General features: G+C 46.7%; 1 protein-coding gene across 1 annotated transcript in view; it reads right to left on the minus strand.

The window, feature by feature from the left end:
• Positions 1 to 691: 691 nt before the first annotated feature.
• The window catches only part of npy2rl (neuropeptide Y receptor Y2, like), a 16,457-nt gene continuing 2,773 nt past the window's right edge, over positions 692 to 14,375 (minus strand). The window contains exons 3-5 of the mRNA XM_041964801.1: positions 4,701 to 4,866; positions 2,407 to 2,560; positions 692 to 1,282 (exon numbers count right to left, since the gene is read on the minus strand). Of these exons, the coding sequence (XP_041820735.1) occupies positions 692 to 1,282; positions 2,407 to 2,560; positions 4,701 to 4,866 (911 nt within the window). The remainder of the gene's footprint in view (positions 1,283 to 2,406; positions 2,561 to 4,700; positions 4,867 to 14,375) is intronic.

Here is a 14,375-nt window from a genome sequence, read left to right on the forward strand (position 1 = left end):
CATTAAACACACAATTTCATAACATAAGGGCGTCTGAGATTTCACAAAGCTTACATCATGCATCCTCGTCCTCCTCGGCTACATCTGAGCTAAATAATCTGTGTTTTTTTCTGGCTTTTCTTTCACCCGACAAGACTTTTGTCTTGTTTGTCTTTTTTTAACGTGGACAGGAAGCTGCCGCTGAAGTCCCACCGCCTCTGTCGTGTCCTCGCGCCGCCTTTGTAAGCCACTCTGGGTTAAATGTACAAGCTAAATGCTCCACATGTGGAACGGAGATGGAGTAAAGCCCTATATTGACACGACTCGCACTGAAGGGCGACGTTATCGTCAGTAAATCAGAGCCTCTGATTCTTGTTCAGGGAACAAACTCTTGTGCGCAAACGAGCGCAGAGGTCCTCGGTCGCGACGAGCTCCTCGATTGGTCAGTCATTCAGCAGCTCCTCTCCTCTCCTGTCAATCTCCTCCTCCTAATCCCTGCTCGTCTGCGCCTCCTCCTCTATTTTGGGCCTCAGAAACCTCGTTAATCCCTCCATCGCCTTCCTCTCACTGCGTCGTTTCTGTCCTCCCTCACGTCTCCTGTTCTTCCCGTCTGTTGTCGTCTGGGAACAAAAGATTTCCTGCCTCATCATTTTCTTGTCACCTCTCCCCCTCCACCTCCATCACCCTCTTCATTTCCACCTTCCTCAGGCCTTCACACGTCGGTGGCGTTCAAGTGGGTGGACACCACATCCTGGGTTTCAAGCACTATCTTCTTTGCCCTCCCTCCTCCTCCTCCTCCTCCTCCTCCTCCTCCGACAGGGTGAATGCTGTCCAGCCGGCCGCTCCTCCCCCTCTCCCCTCCCCTGTGACACTTGAAGACGGCGAGGAAGGCGGCGCGGTAGTTGCGGTTCATCCAGCCATACAGCAGAGGGTTGGCGAAGGTGGAGCACATGGCGACCACGTGAAAGACGGTGTAGAGCAGGCGGTAGTCGCGCATGTCCAGCACCGTGCTGTCGATGTCCGTGGCGAGCTGGAAGGCGTGGAAGGGCAGCCAGCTGACGGCGAACACCACCACCATGGTCACCAGCATCTTGGTGGTTTTGCGGCGCCGGCGGTGGCGCTCAGAACCGGCGACGCTGCTGCCGACGCTCTCCGCCGGGCTGACGTGGCCGCGCAGTTTGGACCAGATGCGGGCGTAGGCGAAGGAGATGATGGACAGCGGCAGGAAGTACTGCAGGATCAGCATGGAGATGCTGTAGATGGTGCCGTCCGTGTTTTTACCTGGCCACTTCTCCGTGCACACCTGGGAGACAGGACAGGTGTGGTTTAGGTTAATACATGTAAGCTTTGATTAGTTTCGTGTGGTATCGTTTACATTAGATTACATCTGTTTAATTTACTTTTCTTTTTGTTAAGGAGTTAATGATACAATACCAACAACGAGACAAACACAAATAAAATAAAATAAATAAATAAATAAACAATTATATTATCTAATATCACAAGCCCCCAGGTAACCACACACAAGCCCCCAGGTAACCACACACAAGCCCCCAGGTAACCACGCACAAGCCCCCAGGTAACCACACACAAGCCCCCAGGTGACCACACACAAGGCCCCAGGTAACCACCCACACTATCTAGGCCTACCTAACTTCACCTACCCTTACCAACTATAGTTGGTGCGTGTTCAGCTCCCATACCCGGACCCGCCCCCGCTGACTAAACCTATAAGTGCGCGATCAGCCAGGAGCCCATGAATCAAAATGTAATAATTCTAGAGTATTTATGAAAACAAATATAACTCGATAAGACCTGATCCAAAGTTGCAAGGCGAGAAAAAAAAGGTCAAACATAAACAGACAAGCCGAACAAACCAAATCAATGATGATAACAACCTTATATTATTTTAATAAACTAGAATAATTTCGCACCTAGGGAGGTACATTTGTAGTTCCCATGCTAACAACCACTGACCATTCTTCTCTCAAAAACACGGACAGTTGGGACCGGTCTCATGTGATAATCTCTCCAATGGTAAAATGTGCATTAACTTCTCGTACCAAGTTTTTATATCCGGAGGATCTTCAACCGACCACTTCTGTCATACTGTAAGGCGTGCTGCATAAAGAGCAACTCTAAGAATGTACTTATGTCCAGAGCCATAATTCAGATCTAATCCCAATTCAATATTGAGTGGATTTAAGGGTATAACTATCTCAAATATTTTATTCATCTCGTTTTGAATAGCTCTCCAAAAGTTTTCTATTTTGGGACATGACCAGATGACAGATCACATCTGTTTGAGTCAAAGCTGCTTGAATCAACATTTGTTTGTAGCAAAACCGCGACGCAGCTGGAACACAACGCCGTCCCGCCCGGTGGAGTGTCCTGGTTACAGGTGTGTGTGTGTGTGTGTGTGTGTACCTGTATGGAGTGTCCAGGCTCCAGCGTGAAGGAGCCGTACTCTCTGAAGATGGCCAGAGGGCTGGCGAGCACAGCGCTCAGCACCCAGGTCAACGCGATCACCCCGAAGCACACGTCCTTACGCATCCTGGTCTCCAGGTGGTACACGATACACCTGAGGCACACAACCAACACACACACACACACACACGCGTTACACAACTCCACACAGCAGGTCCGAGTCGACCTTTACACTTTTACGAGAGCGGGGAACGGCTTTTGCAGATCAATAATGAATGGTGAACATTTTCACATGAACTGCACAGTCGGCGGGGGTGGGAGGAACGCTAACACCTCAGTGAAAAAACAGCAGCAGAGAAGTGCAGGTTAGAGTCACGCAGTCGGGAATCTCCTAAATGTTTAATGCGACTCCTGTGTGTCGGCTACTCTCGGCTGCAATTTGGTGAAGGAAATCTCGATCTCAGGTAACGTCCCGGCTGCTCAAGCATCCAAAACTAACGCAAGAGCAAAGAAGAGAAACTGGTTTTGCTGTTGAGAGGACAGGAGGGAAGCAGGAGGGAGTAGCTGTATAGCTAAACACTAATGTGGCATGCTAACATGCTTACAGTCATGCTAATGAGGACCTCTGAGCATCTGTCCATGGCAGCTGTTGAGATATTTTGGTGGTGGACTGACCAGTGGTGGTGGAGCAGGCTCATAATAAAGACTCTGAAAACTCGGCTGCAGCTTATTCAACAACAGTGTTGACATGCAGAGGAGAAACTCATTATACTGGTTCCCAGGTTTGTAGCTCTGGCCTCCAGTTAGCATGAACGCTGACTCACAGATTCAGAGACAGAGCAGTAAATGGCCTGGCAGCACACCGTGCTTCGTTTTTGCTCAGTAGATGTGAGCCAAGTGGGTCCAGATTGGATCAAAAGCTGCGTTTGGTCTCACGGTCCCTGCTGATGTGGAAACCTGAGCAATGGCCAAAGTGTCCAACTTTTCTCTCCTCTCGAGTCTTGGACAAAGTTTATGTGGGGTGAGTCTTGTTAAATTGGGACAGTTGAGCTTCGCAGTGAATATTTATCACGTAACACGCAAAAATAACATAAAACCAATGGTTATGCATTCCTGCAGACACGTGATGAGGACAAAAAGGTCACATGGGCACGATGTCATAAAAAAGTGGGCGTGGCACCACATGCGCACATGTTAGGATTATAAAAATCTAACAACAAGTACCCTCTGTTTTATTCCAACACACTAATTCTGTGTGTGACTGCTCTTTCATTTGTCTTCTGCATGTTGCAGTAAGCGGGTTCACGGTCACAGAGGCGGAAAGCTGCTAATTATCAGAAAGTGTCCCGTTTTAACAGTAATCGCCCACCGATTGTGTGATGCTACAGTGATTTGTGTGATGAGTCACCACACTCACTTACACTTTTAGCCAAATTACTGCAGTAATCATGCTGACAGTGGCCACAACAAGCAGAAGCAAAGGAACAGAAGATTTCATCAGTGCAGCTTAAACATCAGCTGATGATTAAACAGCAACGTTTGGTGTGAACCGAACCCATCCAGACCAAACCCTCAAAAATCTCTCCGCAACTTCTTGGCAACGACAGAACGAGTCTTTATTTAGATCCACCTCTAGAGCTCAGTAATCAACACTAGGCTAGCTGTTTCCTCCTGCCTCCTGTCTTTATGCTAAGCTACCTGTCTCCACCTTTGAGTTCCATGTGTCGTGTACATGGCAAGACAGCTAATAAGCATATTAGAATAACTGATGGACACTGTCGTCCCACAATGCACCACAGCACGCTCAGATCTCACAATGTTCTTTTTTTAATGGAACCATCTGCCAAAACACCGAGCGCTGCTTTGAACCAGATTTCCGTCTGTGCTCCCCGGACACATGGAGGTGAAAGACAAACAGTGGCGACAGGTGGCGGACACAGGTGAGAGATATCTCAGATAAGTTTACAAAAGAAGTTTGGTAGTTTTTAAGAACTTTATTCTTTATTCAAGTATTTTCTGAATGCGGTTTAAAAAAAAAAACTCCACACGAAGCTCTTCAGGTCGGCAGGGTCACACAGGCTGAAATTATGCAAATGAGCCATTACTTCTCTTAACAGCTGCACTCAAACTGCCATGAGGTGAGCTGTGGCGTCAGCAGAGTGGGCGCCATTTGCATGTGAATCACCGCTTTAATCCTCTTTTCCTGAGAGAAGCTTCGTTCGGGTGAAAATGACTCTTAAACTCGTTTTAAGTGTGTGCATCAGTCACCCCCCTCCTCTTTAAGCCCCACCCACCTGTGGCGGTCCAGGGCGATGACGTTGAGCGTCACCGTGGAGACGTGCACGGCGAGCCCCTGGGCGTAGGGCAGCAGGAAGCAGAGGGTGCTGCCGAACTTCCACTCCCCCTGCAGAGTGTAGACGAGGGTGAAAGGCAGGCACAGCGTGTTCACCAGCAGGTCGGCTGGAGGCGGAGAAGACAGGAAGTTCAGTCGGGATAAAAAAAAAACACATTTCTTGATAAAGTTTGACTTTTGACGGTTTAGTGTTGCCGCTTCCTTCAGGAAGTGACATCTGTGACACTGATGGCGTCTGATTGGCGGTGTGTGACGGCATCGAACTGCTGATGCTGCTTCTACGAAACAGCGACGAAGCTTTAATCAGCTCTTCTCTTTATCACTATATCGACGTGTCCATCTCAGAGACAATAAATAAATAAGTAAACAAACCCCCCAGGCCATCTGGAAACTGTCTTCAATCACCCCAGCTAAAACAACTGCTCCTCTCATCACTTAACATTTGTGGTGCAGCATCTTGTGACAGGGAAGTTTTGCAGCTCAGTCACTTTGCTTTGATGAAAAGCTGTTGCTCTCATGTCTGGATGCTAAGTTTGGGGCTAGAGACGGTCGATGGTTTGGCTAGCTTAGAATAAGCTAGCCTGGCTCTGTCTGAAACGTTTTTCGGCACTATTTCTTGGATAAACCCAGGCTAGTTTTCCCCGTTTCCAATCTTCGTGCTAAGCTAACCAGCTGCTGGCTTCAGATACATAATGAGTGCGCAGACATGAGAGTTGCATTGATCTTCTCTAACTGTGAGCATGAAACTAACAACCTCTGCACATTTTCAAACACTCAACAATCACTTTTTTAGCTGCACTAGCATCGTTTTTAATTAAACTGAATTCTTTAGTTTATTCAATGAGATTTCATGCACAACCCTGATGCCACCTCTCCCCTGGTGACAAGCAGGAAGTGACTATCTGAAGGAGCAGGAGGAGGTGAAGCAAAGTCGAGCAACGCGGAGCGAGAGCATGTCCCTGGTTCACAGATCTGTAATCTGCATCTGTATGAAACCATAGTAACTGTCAGAGGAACATGTCTGTAGCCACCCACGCGTCCACTCCGAACACAGTGAAATCTACTCGTTAAACGCTTTGTGTCGTAATCCCCGGAGCTTCTTCTCCTTCGTGCTTTGGCAAAACGTTTCCTACATGTCACCAACGCTGAGCAGCTGAGGATGGTCCTGAGTCATCCGAGGCCACGCGATGAGTCAAAACAACTGGTGAGCGTCGGATCCAACGCCAATCAAAGAGAGACAGACGCCATCTGCTCAGAGAGCCGCCGGCGGACGGCGGGTCACACGGTCCCTGCAATCAGATCCACCTCTGTGTGCTGCTGAGCATCAGCCAACATCTGGAACGAAGCCTCTGTCACTCTGACAATCTGTGTAAATCTACAGAAATGTGAACGAATTCAATCGATTCCTGCAACATTTTTTTTAATCTCACAGTTTTCTCGTCCAACTGAATGAAAGCTGCCTGATTCAAAAATCACACAAGTTGTCGGCATTGAATTAAATCCATTTGAGAACCACTTTTATCAGCAAATAAAAATCAATCCCTTAGGAATGGTGCGAGAGCTTTTCCCCCAGGAACTCGTCTTTTCAGGCAGAAGCAGGCCTTACGTTCCTCACGACAACCTCCTTCAGGCAACAGACCAAACAGTTTGGAACCTGTTGGTTAATGGAGCTCAGCGGCAGCGCTAAAGTTAGCTTACAGTTAGCTAATAATCGAGAGACAACAGTTACAGACATGCATTCAACTATTCAATTAATTATCACAAACTAACACAACTAATTTGGGCATCTGACATAGAAAGTTCCTTCTCACAAATGCTTCAGGTTTTGGTGTTTTGGTGTGAATTTCTTGCGCTTCGATGTATAAATGTCACATGTCACAGTCATGGATGCACGAAGAAAGCTTCACGTGGCGGGAAAATCGGCTCCACTGCTAAAACGAAGCATTTTGGTTGGTGGCGGACAGCGAAGGCTACAATGGATTCAACTCCACAGTGCCAGGAGGCTTATTCCTGCTCTGATTGGACCGCCCGCTGTTGTTATTGATCAGCTATTGGTCGAGATGTAACTGTATTCACTGACTTCCCTGTTAGACCTCAAATGAGACGAGACTGTCTGATACAGGAGGACCCAGCAGGGACTGAACCCGTCTCCCTGGAGGGGGGGCAGGGCAAGTCCGCGACCCCCTGAATCATGTCAGTTTGGGATGTTTAGTCTGGAATAAGGGCACGGTGCCAAATCATGTTAGTCAGAAATAAAATGTGCAGGGTCTCATTAGGCCTGACTTCCAGCCCCCCCTCTTTCCAAAATGTGGCCTTCTGCTTCCTGTGACGCTTCAGGGCAGAGACGGAGGAAGACAGAGAAGGAGGACAAGCTGGCAAAAGAGGGACAAAAGCAGCACCTGTATTGTCCAAGAGAGAGACGGCCGCCATTGTTCCACCAGGACAAAGAGACACGAACAGAGAGAAAAACAGAGAGACGGACAGAGAGACAGACAGAGGGACGAAGAGGGAGACAAACAGAGAGACGGACAGAGGGACGAACAGAGAGACAAACAGAGAGACAGACAGAGAGACGGACAGAGAGACAGACAGAGAGACAAGCAGAGAGAGGGACAGAAACACGAACAGAGGGACGAACAAAGAGACGAACAGAGAGACAAACAGAGGGACAGACAGAGGAACGGACAGAGAGACAAACAGAGAGATGGACAGAGAGACGGACAGAGGGACAGACAGAGAGACGGACAGAGAGAGGGACAGAGTGACGGACAGAGAGACAAACAGAGAGACGGACAGAGGGACAGACGGAGAGACGGACAGAGAGAGGGACAGAGTGACGGACAGAGAGACAAACAGAGAGACGGACAGAGGGACAGACAGAGAGATGACAGAGAGACATACAGAGAGACGGACAGAGGGACGGCAGGCGAGGCGGCGGGGCGTCTCTGCTTGTTTATCACAGGCTGTCTCGCCTGCTCGCTCCTGTTTGGTTTCGGGGGAACTGAGCCGACAACTTTCTGGCTGCCGTCGTTCTGCACACTTCACATCACATCACTTGCACCGCTGCTTGCTCTTCATCTCCGCACTCTTCCTCTCCTGCTTCTCGTATTCCGCTCAGCGTCCTGCACTTCAGATGGAGCTTCAGAAGCAGGACAACAGTCTTCATCACGCTGATGAAACATTAAACGTTACATTTTGTGCCACATGCGTCACACAAAGTGCCTTGAAATTAAAAAAGACACGAGGAACGTCAGTCGAGGGTTTGGATATTTTGACAATATTTGCTTCAGGTGTGGAGACACGTTGGTTCATGAGTCTGAGAGTTCACAGCTGGGAACATGTGAGAGGAACAACATGCAAACGAACACATGATCCAAGAGGACATTCATGTAGAAGAGGAACTCTTCTAGAATCCAAGAAGACAAAAATACAGCCAATATTACAGGAAACAAGCAAAAGTCACGTACTGAGACGGCCTTCCTCAGTTAAACAGGCCTACGAGCACGACGGACTCATTTTGTCCTCCAGCACATCATCTCAAAATGTTTTTTTTATGAAGCACAAACTCACTGTCTTAAATAATCTGAAATATTAAAGTACAAGCAGGAAGGAAAGCTCAGCGGCAGACCAGTGCAGCCATGAACATCACAGGAACCTCAGACCATCAGGTAACCCTTGAGAAGTCCAGGGTTCTCAAAAGGAGCCCGCCAGTGTGCTCAACGACTCTCACAGGTTCAAAAGGGGTCCTCCAGAAGCTGTGAGCTGGAGAAAAGTGCTGGCTCGAACCCTTGTGGTGCTCAGAGGTTCCTGCAGGATCCTCAGGATTACTTAAAGCACCTTTAGTGTAATGCTAAGTTCTTTAGGTACTGTCCTGATTAGATTTTTGAGCAACCTCATCACACATAAAAGGTTTCTTTAACCCTATAATGCCGTGGGTATCATATTTGATACATTCATTTCTGAAACGTTTTGTATTACCATATGGTAAAAACTTTGCTCAAAACGATACAAACAAAAAAACATATTTGCTAATTTAAAAAAAATAAAATAAAAATTGTTAAAGGGCCAAATAAAGTCTTCAAATTAAAAAAAAATGTAATTTTCTGTCCATTATTTCTTGGGTCAGGCATTATAGGGTTAAGCACCTTTAAATATATTCTTCAGCCACTAATCTGTTCGATATTTGAGGCATTTTCATTTTTTACAGTGTAGCAGTTAACACAAGGACCTTTTGTCATGGTTCCTGACCTCTCTGAAACATCTGAGACCACTATTATATTCCACTATAATATTCCACTATAATATTCCTCTATTATATTCCACTATTATATTCCTCTATTATACTCTGCTGTTATTCTACGATATTTTGTCACATTTCCTGTTAGCAGGAGTGCAAAGGTTTACTTTCAGTATTTTTTCTCAGTTGAGTTTTCCTTTCATGTGTCCTCTGCCTCACTGCTCCTCTTCCTCTCACTGAAGTAAACCCTTGGTCTCTAAAGGAGAAAAAACTTTTCATTTCCAGCCGTCTCGGCACACTCAGCAGCAGCTTCTTCAGCCTTGAACATGGCCATGAAAGCGCTCTGCTTCACATCGTGAGCCTGATTTCACGCGTTCAGATCCGCTCGCTGACTCCCAGCATGGCCTCTTTGTTATGATACAAGATGCAATGAAACGGTACAAAATGAACAGCCGCCGCTTCCTCTGTGAGTCTGTTCACCTCTAAAACCCGACGGTTTGGCCTCGATGGGAAGAGAAGTGACGACCTCTTGATCTCCGATAAACCACACAGACACAGCGAGCAACCAGCTCCTGAAGAAGCCAGATGTTTTTCTCAGCAGCTGGTGGAGACCAAAGCAGAGCTGTGCTGTGGCTACGCTTCCATCCCAGAGTAATTTTTAGAAAATGCTAATTTTAGCGCAGAACTCAGCTATAACAGTGGAGAACGAGGAATAAGTGGAATCATGAAGCTCTAGAACATGTTTTCTAAGAACTGTTTTAAAACCTTTAATGAATTATTGATTGAACATAATACGAGACAAAACTTAAATCACATCACTTTACAGCATTCTGTTAAAAATAATGTTCACATATACAAATTAAAGACACTCTTCTGAACAACAAAAGCACCAGCGATCAGTTTAAGACCTGTGCAATGAAATGAATCAGGGAAATATGTAAAAACAGATTATACTACACCCGGTGACAGCTTTTTAAAACGAGGAGCAGGGATGACAGCTAGCGTATAAAAGCTGGTGCAGCTGTTTACTGCTGGAACTGCGATAAACTGAGAGATCTACACTGACTGAACAGAAGATTTACAGCAGAGTCTCTTCAAAGGGTAAAAATCTCTCATCATGAACAACTGGATTGTTTGAAAGAAACTCAGACAGAACAGAATAAATAGATTTTTTATTATTCTTATAAAAACACGAGTGATCAGTCAGACGACATTTCTTTTCTATTGGATTCACAGAATAAAAGGAATCATTCGACAAAGCCTCGTTTAGCATCAGATCTGCTCACAGTGTCTCAGCCATCCTGAGGTCAGCGGGCTGTGGTGGTCCAGAACCTCCTCTCGTCTCTGCTGTAGCCTCCGAAGGCCCCGCTTGGCCTTGTGTTCTGGATCACTGTCAACGCGTGTCCCTCGTCCTGCAGTCGTCTGTCCATCAGCTCTGACTGACGTCTCTGCGCTGCTGTAGCTCAAACACTCCAACACATCAGAGCTCCACCTCCAGGCTGCGCCGTCAGGACGGTGGACTTCTTGTTCACGTCTGATGGACAGGAGGTGTTGGTCTCGTCACTCTAAAGGACTTTGTTCCAGAAGTTCTAAGGCTCGTCTCGGTGCTGCTTTGTGCAGGATCTCGACCCTGCAGCTCACTTTTGTTCATTTCTGTATTGCAGCACCTCCCTGCAGAGCAGCCTGCATTCGAGCTGAAGTTTGTTCTTTGCATCACGACCACATTTTCTGGCAGTTTTGGCTGAAACCTTTGTTGGTCTGCATCAACACAACCCCTCACTTTCCACTTCTGTATCAGCATTTTAACAGGACTGATTGGCTTCATCTAATCTCTGGGTTTCTTTTTAGATCCCTCTCCTGAACGATTGTTCTGTTGCTCAGCATTAAGTCAGTGCAGCTCCGGACGAAACGTCTCTGAAGAGCTCAGAAACTCAATGAGACACTAATTACACTGAACAAGCCGCAGGTGTGGAAACTCACCTTAACAACCATGTGAGCCTGTGTGTGTCAGCTGGTGTGTGTGTTACCAGGCCGTTGACTTCATCTGAGCGCTGTGCCTAAATTACAGAGGCGGTTTCTGCATGATCAAACATCGTTCATTCAGACATTCCTATATTTTACTAATTTATGTGTGTATGTTATATAATTGATAAAATATCCTCCTTCTTGTCTTTGTCTGACTCAGTCTGTTTGAGGGGTAAACTATTAAAGGCTGGTTAGATTTGTAACCTGGTTAACTGTCTTTCTTCTTTGTATTTTGTCAGTTAAAGATAAGCTGTAGGTGGCGCTACGTCTACCATCAGGTGCCATCATTGTCATCCTGTGAGTGTAATCAGTGTGATAACGTCCTGTGTCATGGTTAGAGTCAGCTTGGTTTGTGCAGGAACGGGGTTACCAGAACATTCTGAGTGTTTCTGGGTGTTAAATATCCAAAAACATGTAAATCAGAATGCTTCAGAGGCGCAGTGCAGGTGGAGGTGCAGGTGGAGGTGTATCTGATCACTTTTGATGGAGCTGGTCGAGACGTTTCTTCTAAAATGGACTAAAGCCGCCAGCGATCGATGAATCATGTGAGGCTTAAAGCTGATATCCGTGTTCTTTTCTCAGAGTGTTCGTGTCATCACGTGATTCAGTGTGTAAAAGTCGCCGTGAGCGCGCTCGTCACACGCGATGACGCTCGTCACACGAGATGAAATCAGCCGAACAGGAACTGAATTACTCACTTCAGGAATTTTAATTGCGCTCTCAAGATTTCACCTCCAGAATTCGGCAAAAGGCAAAAAAGACAAAAAGGAGTTAAAAATGTTTTTCCAGGACACAGGCAATCAATGTGTGTGTGTGTGTGCGTGTGTGTGTGTGTGTGTGTGTGTGTGTGTGTGGGTTTGTGCGTGTGTGTGTTTATTAATGACAGCCAGTGGGAAATTTCCTGCATCCCATTTTCTTTACACTTTGTAGAACACCCGACGCTTCAGGCATTTCAATGATGTTAGTGCACATCACACACACACACACACACACACACAGAAGCAGCACTTAAACGCTCCATGTAATGATTTTTTTCGTCTACTCCATTTACTTATTTGTTTAAGTGATTCTTATTTTGCGACAGCAGGAGTCGTGGGGGGGGCAAACAAACCAGGAGGTTGGATTTTAATTAGAATTCTTCCTCCTGATCGCTGCTCCTCCTCCTCCTCCTCCTCCTCCTCCTCCTCATCCTCCTCTCAGCCTGAACTGGAGGAAACGCAGGTTCATAAGTCACAGCTAAAGAGATTTTAAAAACTGACTCCATCGCCTCGACAATAACAGAAACTCCTGCAGAAAACTTCAGCACAGCTTCTTCCTGTTAGAGGACGCGAGTTTCAAACCTGCGAGCCGCAGCGACGCTGTTGCTCAGGCTAAACCCTGGATGGTTTCATCTCTTCAGGCCTGGAACACGGCGAGCAGAGTTACTGCTCTTCTCTCTGCCTGCACTGGCTTTGAAGTGTTCAGGTATGGAGAAAAAAGAAGAGGAGGTAAGTGTGGATCAGTGGAGTGAGTCCAGCCTTCATCTTGTAGCTGGAGTGTTACAGAGGTCTGGGTCGGGGTCAGGATCTTTGCAGAGGGTCACAAGATAATTTTAATGGGCTTCAGAAGCTTCAAAGTGATTAAAATTTGAATTAATCTTTTTCTGACTCATCTTTTTATCGTCTTTCTGCATCGTTTTTCTTTCCAGGCCTCCAACAGTTATTCTTATTCTGACTGAAGTGCAGTTTCACTGGAGGAAGACTTTTGTACAGAATAAATAGAAGAACAGGCAAACCAGAAGTGCTGCTCATAAACTAATAATATGGCACAGTCAGAATGTTTTGTGTGAAGCGTGAAGCTGATGACTTTCCTCATTTATTTTCCAACATAATGAACTGAGCAAACGTAGCTGCAGAGTGTGAGCGCACATTTTCCATTAGCTTCGCTAAAACACACAACTCTTCCTCATTAGGTAGAAACACATTATGTGCACAGACTGCGAGGCCATGCAGAGCTGCTGGAGTACAAGGTCATGTGATCTTTATGACACGTCTCCATCAACACTGTGAAGGCTCTGCTGCTGCCTGCTTTCTGCCGCTGTCCACAGTGCTGAAGTCGCCCTCCTGAGCCTGTCGCTGTCTGCGGTCCTGAAGTCCCCATCCTGAGCCCGTCGCTGTCCATGGTCCTGAAGTTGCCTTCTGAGCTCGTCGCTGTCTGCGGTCCTGAAGTCGCCTCCTGAGCCTGTCGCTGTCTGCGGTCCTGATTGGCCTCCTGAGCCCGTCGCTGTCCGTGGTCCTGAAGTCGCCTCCTGAGCACGTCGCTGTCTGCGGTCCTGATTGGCCTCCTGAGCCCGTCGCTGTCCGTGGTCCTGAAGTCGCCTCCTGAGCACGTCGCTGTCCGCGGTGCTGAAATCTGTCACTGGTGCATCAGCAGGAGCGACTCGACCTCCTGCTCGTTGACTTTGTTGTGCTCGTTCATCGTTTGCGTCGGGTTAAATGTGCGCTATGAATAAAACTCATTATTGCTCATCTTCAGGAGGAGGAGGTGATTTCCTGCACCGCTTCACACTCCATTACACCTCATCTTTTACGTGTCATATTTATTTGCTCGTGTGCTGTTTGTTAACAGCCCAGTTTATTTGTTTAGTTCGTTTCATGTTGATTCACACTCTTTTATGTGTTTACTCTGCTGCAGCTGTGGTTTTCAGCTTCTAATTGGCCCTGAACCATGTTTTTGTTCTGTTTTTCAAAGGAAAATCAATCAGACTGATGTTGGTTTATTCATTTTAAGAGTGGTTGCAAATGAACTCTTGTTCAGGTTTGAAACAGGAAGTCAGAGGCATTATTTTCACTTTACGATGTTTTAGAATTATAACTGACTTGTGAGCATCCTGGTTCAGATACTGATACTGAGATCCTCCTCGTCCGACAGGATCCGGATCCTTTACTGTATCCTGCCCAGTGAAGGCAAAAAAATACTCCCCAGGAATCCCTTTGAAGAATGTGCATTGATTTGCTGTTTCGAACGCCTACAGCTCCTAAAACGAAGCCGATCCAGGCAGTAAAAGTATGATTAATGGTACACCAGCGTGAAATTTCACATGAGCATCGTGTGACACACTGAAGACTCGTCTAATTAGAGATAAACAGAGCGTAGGTGACATCGCCCGCCGAGCGGCGAGGCCGCTGCTCAGAGAGAACATTCATGTCGCAGCTCTGAACAGATTTTTGTGTAAGTGCTGGTCGCGGCCTCTGTTGTTGTTTACCCTCCGGGTATTTAAAACCTGTTTTGATATTCTCCAGCTCATTAAAACAGGTGAAGCTCTGCAGGCTGCCATAAACACATTTAAATCCTTCATACCAAAGTGCTGAGACG

The sequence above is a fragment of the Chelmon rostratus genome, chromosome 23 (genome assembly GCF_017976325.1).
Source record: "Chelmon rostratus isolate fCheRos1 chromosome 23, fCheRos1.pri, whole genome shotgun sequence".
NCBI lineage: Eukaryota > Metazoa > Chordata > Actinopteri > Chaetodontiformes > Chaetodontidae > Chelmon > Chelmon rostratus.